General features: G+C 40.3%; 1 protein-coding gene across 8 annotated transcripts in view; it reads right to left on the bottom strand.

Moving 5' to 3' along the window:
* Positions 1 to 230: 230 nt before the first annotated feature.
* SEMA4G (semaphorin 4G) overlaps positions 231 to 6,000 on the bottom strand; it is a 127,185-nt gene continuing 121,415 nt past the window's right edge. For all 8 annotated transcript variants that reach the window (XM_032226014.1, XM_032226018.1, XM_032226017.1 and 5 more), the window contains 3 exons: positions 3,401 to 3,555; positions 2,075 to 2,136; positions 231 to 1,361 (listed from right to left, as the gene is read on the bottom strand). In XM_032226014.1, the coding sequence (XP_032081905.1) occupies positions 514 to 1,361; positions 2,075 to 2,136; positions 3,401 to 3,555 (1,065 nt within the window). In that variant the 3' untranslated portion in view covers positions 231 to 513. The remainder of the gene's footprint in view (positions 1,362 to 2,074; positions 2,137 to 3,400; positions 3,556 to 6,000) is intronic.

Below are 6,000 nucleotides of genomic sequence, written 5' to 3'. Positions count from 1 at the left end.
ATCTATCACCATTCATGATCGCAATTCACCTTAAAAACAAATTAAATGCAATTTTCATATTAAAAAAAGGAATACATAAAGGCAATTGGACTGTAAATTGTGGTTTAGAGGGTTTTATCAAAGTTTAGGTACCAACTTCTTAAAATCATAGTTAAGCCTTCGTTTCTGGCGGGCAGGATTCAAAGATGCCTCATGATGGAAGGAAGTAGGAGACAACCAGACAACCCAACACATCTCTGTGGCCCCCGTTTATTGATCAGCCTTTTATATAAATATAATTCCCATTTAAACAGATTTCTTTGTTAACAGCAATTGAAAAACAAAACAATCAGCAGCAGCAACAACAAAAAAGACAACAGTAAGATAAAAGAAATGAGTGCGGAGTCTGTGGTGGCTCCGGAGGCTCACTCCGGAGGTAGTTGCTGAGTCCTAACACTGGTTCTTTTGACCTGAGAAGGCGGAATTGTGCAGTGGCAAGAGAGAATAGTTCAGCGCATGGACTCTCTCCCCCACTTACACAGAGCTCTCATCCAGTTTTTCTACCAACTGGGTGTGTTTCCGCTTCTCCAGAATTTTGCTCAGCTCCTCGGTGAAAGAGTTGTACAGTGGCGAAGTACATGGCTCCTCATTCTGTCGCAGGAGCATGTAGCTGTTGCCATTCATTTTGCGCAGCATGTTGGGCAATGTTGAAATGCCATTGGTGAACTCAGCAGGGAGAGGGGGAGGGGGAGGGGGAAGGGCCAGAGGTGTCACTTTGGGGGACAGTGACAAGGTAGAGGCTTCTCCGGGGATGATCTGAAGGCAGCCATCTGGATAGGTGCTCAGTTCCTCTTCATCCTGCCTTCCTTTGCTCAGGCAATTTGAAGACACAGTCTGCAGTTCTACACTTGATGGTTGGGGACCTCCCAGCTGATACTTGCCTCTACGCCTCTGCAAGCAGCAGACATAGAAAAGCACAACAATGAGCACAAAGCATACTCCACTCAGCACTGTGATGATCACAAAGTAGATAAAGTTCATGTTCTCAGCATCTTCTCTGGCCAAATGCCAAGATGGGAGGGTTGGAGTGCTGGGCAGCTGTGGCCCCAGTTCTTTGGGCAGCACAGTTAGAGCATAGGTGGCTACCAAGGTCTCCAGGCCATTCTCCTCAGCATAGCACTGGTATTCCCCACTGTATTCAAGTTGTGTGTCTGTCACCAACAATCCATCTACGCCTAAGCGGAAGTGTCCTTGCCCATCCTCAGCAAGCACTTTGGTGCCATTCACCATCCAAGTTGCTCGTGCCAAGTTGGATGTCTGTTCACAAGGCAAGAGCACATCACCACCATGCAGCACTGTCCGGTTCTTCTGCACCAGCACAGCTGTAAGAAACACAATAACAGACAAAAGGTTTCTCACTACCCAATTTCTGTTGTTATTACATCCAGTGTCAGCACCCAGTGTCACTTTAATAGTAGGGAAGAGGGGTTTGGGACTCTCAATCTGAAGGAGGTAAGATTTCAAGTGCTCAGGTAAGAATGAGAACGTCGAAACTCTGAAAATACAGTTTAAAAACAAATTAACCAAGTGCCTTGCCTTTTTAGGAAAGAAAAACCATCTGGGAACAGAATTTGCAGAAATCCAGATATTTAAGCTCAGGTCAGAAATTATCACAACTGCTTTATCCAAAATCTCTTTCCATTGGCTGTTCCTTCTATGCCCATGAGTCTAAGCTACTTGGCATTTCTATTTTCTCCTAACCCATCACTGAACTTGCTTGCAGGATCCAGGACATTATTTTTGAAAGCAGAAGAAACTCATAAAGCTAAGAATTATATATAGGTTGCCTGAATATGAGGCTACAAGTTTGTGCATGGATAATTGGGCTTTTGTGTTTATTTTATTATTGCACAAACATTTATACTGGTTATATTTGGTTATCTGGGAACACTAAGTCTGCAAAAGGAGAAGAAAAGGAATCTGCTACTCTTTCTGTCCAAAAGAATTAGGAAGCAGTCGATCTCTTCTGCATAATCATTCATTCAACTACTAAGAAAGAGATGGGACCAAGGAGGGAAGGGACAGACAAACTTACCCTGCACAGAATCATTCCAGCAGCCCATGTTGCCATGCAGCACATCCTGAATCAGCAGAGATCTGGTGAAAATAAGCAGGACTCTGATCAGTTAGGAAACACAGCAGCTAAAATATTCTTAATCTCTGCAAATTCAGCAAACTTCACATTAAATTTCTTTGGCATGTATGCAGATTCTTTAATACATACTTATATAAATACTCGTTTGCTCAGCATTTCAATATGCATAATGAGAGAAACTGCAGTTCTTACCAACATTTCTTATTTCATCTCACAGTGTAATGTGCAATCACTCTACAGAGACCTAAATTCTCAGACAGCATATAATAACAGCATAAAATAAAGTGCTCTTCCTTATCTGGGGAGACCTAAACTGAACCTAAACTCACAATATTTTAATAAAGAAATAGATAAGAGTTATTTATTTAAAGAAATTAAGTTAATTTATATAGTCTGTTTAATTATGTTTAATGAGTAGCTGCCTTGCATTTTTGAGCTGTTAATTTTGGGAAGCTTTTAATATGCTTGTATATAATAATAGAAATACTCTATAGCTGAGATTGGGTTGGTATGCTCTAGGTTCCACTGATTAAACAATGCCTCTTATCAGAGACATTGTCGGGAAGAGTATCTTTTCTGTAGTAACACCTGCCCTCTAGAATGAGATATCTCTCTCTCCCTCTCCCTCTCTCCCTCTCCGTCTCCCTCCCTCTCTCTCATACACACACACACACACACACACACACACACACACACACCCCAACTCCCATCCTATTGGTATTTCAAAGCGGCATCAAGGCCTGGCCTTTTGCCCAGATCTTTGGAGAAGACAACTAATGCTCCTTTCTGTTCCCCTCTGGGTTTGTTTTCTTTGCCATCATTGTTCTTTTGTCTTGTGCAGTTTTTGCAGTATTTTGTATTGTTCATTTAAATTACTCAGGTCACTGGGAGATGGGCAGCCTATAAATTTAATTAATACACCATCAAACAACATCTACCTATTTCAGGACCTTGGAAAGCTTAATAGGTGGATAAAAATGTCAAATCCAGACTGATTGTATGACCAACTATGTCCTTTATTGTTGTTGCTACAACTGACTCTCAATATGAGCCAAATTTTAACACCAAAGCAAGAGAATCCTACTGGATGCCCTCTTTTGAATGAAATGCACAGAGAAGGCATACTTCAGACCTAATGTGACTCTACTGATCTAATAAATAGGATGTCTACAGAAGCTGCAGCAGATCCTGAAAAAAACCCTGATCTCAGTTAGAGACAGGAAGCCTGAACCCACATTTTTTTCTTCACAATCATTATTTTCCTACCTGTCCAGAACATCAGCTACTTCTCGGCAGCTCTTGCCATCCCAGGCACAATATGGATCCCGGGCCAGGATGCAACTGAAGCAGGAGATGTATTGTGAACAAGTAGAGAGTGGTAACTGCAAGACGCCACTCTGGGCCCCAACATATAAGTTCCTCTGCAAAAGAAAGATGCTTAGCACCAATTCCACATACTATTCTTGATGAATGTATCTGTCATGGTTTTCCCATCCCTTCCCTAAGGCAGGGTATTGATTTTGCCAAATCAAAGATGAATGGCAGCTTAAGGTGTGGCATCCCAAGGCTGCTTTACCACTGAAACCTCTGCTGACACTCAGAAGGATAACACAGAGAGGGCTTCCTGGTGGAGCTTCTGTCATGCCAGACTCATTCACAAAATGACACAACTGACTCTTTTTCTCCCAGTGCCCCAGCCTGTTTTTATTTCCACAAAACATTTTCAAATGTTTAATTAGTTCAATTAAAGAACCAGCAGCTGCTTTTTTCACCAGCTTGGTTAAGGTAACACATTTTAAGTTTTTTAATGAACTAGTTCAATAACCAGATTAAGCATGTGAATGGAAATCAACAACTGCCCAACCATTTTTTGTCCCTGTAGTAGAACTACAATCTGGAAGCACCTCTAATGTCCTGGCCACTTCTTCTTCCCATATAGGTAGATAAAGGAATGGAGATAGATAGCCATTATTAGGTGATGGCAAGAGGAAACAGTAAAAAAAAACCAACAAAGTGTGACCCTGTTTCCACAATACAAAGAGTCCAGTTAGTCACTGACAAGATCTTTCTTACTGGTGCTTTTGGAAATAGTGATGCTATTTGAACTAAAAATATCCATTTGGTGAATAAAAAATACTTGCCAGAAAATCATCAGGTTTTTTTATCAGTCCTTGCATTTGGATAATTCTAGCATTGCTTTACTATCTAACATGTCCTTCCCATCAGTCATGCAGAAGGCACTAGGTATAATTGGGTTGCTGCAATTTATCACTGTCTGAGATATATTATTATGTACTATCAGGCCTTGGCAGTGGCACTATAATGGAGAGGCTTGCTTTTTCATCCACTCTTTCCTCTTCAGATCATGTCCCTGGAGAACCAGGGAAGTAAAACCGGGCAACTAACTTTTTTTATATTCCCATGGTACAGCTGGGTGGAATTAGTTTATGAAAGTTTTGGTTGGTTTGGTGGTATATTTACCTCCCTTCCCTTAGTTGAATTAGCCAACTGACCCTTCTTTGTTGTTTCCATAACAAACATCCATGAATCTAGTTAAACACGTGGAAGCAAAACCAATGACTGTTCATATTACACATAGGGCACAAACTAGGCAAGCACTTTTTGTCTTAGTATGTGATACAAAGTCATCCTCTATGGATATTGGGTCATATGAACCCATGCAATATGAGTTAATGAAATAAATCAAGGTCATTCTTGTGTAGGTGTGCTATATGAAAAAATGTCATGAACATTATCTATCAATAGTTGGTAAAACGGTTCTGCCTCGGATTTCTCTACTACTTTATCCTTCTGTTTCACCAACAGAATATTTCTCTCTCAGAATAATATTTGGTGTTTCTGTTAAGGAGGATTATGATCCAAAAAAAAAAAGATACTCTTTGTTGTCTTGGCTGCAGCATCAGAGTTTTCCAGCAGATGGAAGCAATGAAACAGAACACAATGCTGGCATTATCCATGCAGCCATTTATTTCACATTTATTTATTATTTACTCAACATGGATCAAGGGTATTATTCTATCAACTCCCTATCCTAGTATGAAGAAGTGAGTCTCCAATAGCAACTTTCATATCAAAACATCCGGGAACAGACATTTTCTCTTTAATGGAAGGGGGGGCAGTCTTCTCTTTGCATCCTACTTGCCTTTTTCTTCTAGTAAGTAAAAGGATTGTTAGTTAATTATTGTTTCTCAAAGTGATATGAGCAAAAGACACCTGAACAGGTTGAATTAAACTTAAAAATATTCTGTTGAAACAAAGATCATAGTAAGAGTGCACCCTGAGTATATCATACTTGGGCTGAAAAACTCAAATGAACACTAGATGATCACATAGAGAAAATTCTATTTCTTTGCTGCCAAAGAATTGGATTTTTGCAGCCCAGATATGTTATTAATATATATTAGTATTACAAAACTAATAGCTGAAATTTTAACACAGCCTATCCCATATCCTCCAGATGTGTTGTATGCCAACTCTTCATACCCATGCTGAATGAAGGTGAAGAGTAATCCAGTTCATGGAGAGAACCAGAATGAAGAAGGCTTTTTATACAGATTAAACATTATTTCCCCCTGCAGCTTCTCACGTTTGGCCATAAATCAATTGTAGCATTTAGAGCAGGGGTGGGAAATCATGGCCCTTTTATGGCTGGCTCAGGAATTCTGGGAGTTGAAGCCCAGAAGTCATAAAAGGGCCATAGTTTCCCTCCCCTGATCTAGAATAAACTTGGGATAAAGCTGAAACAGAGTCAGCACTTTTTTGCCTGACAGAAACAGAGAAACCCAATAGGAGAAATGCTAATGTATTGACTTCCTAACTAATCCCCCTGTGTTGACCTCCTTTCC

The sequence above is a fragment of the Thamnophis elegans genome, chromosome 10 (assembly GCF_009769535.1).
Source record: "Thamnophis elegans isolate rThaEle1 chromosome 10, rThaEle1.pri, whole genome shotgun sequence".
Classification (NCBI taxonomy): domain Eukaryota; kingdom Metazoa; phylum Chordata; class Lepidosauria; order Squamata; family Colubridae; genus Thamnophis; species Thamnophis elegans.
This window is presented reverse-complemented; position numbering and strand designations above follow the sequence as displayed.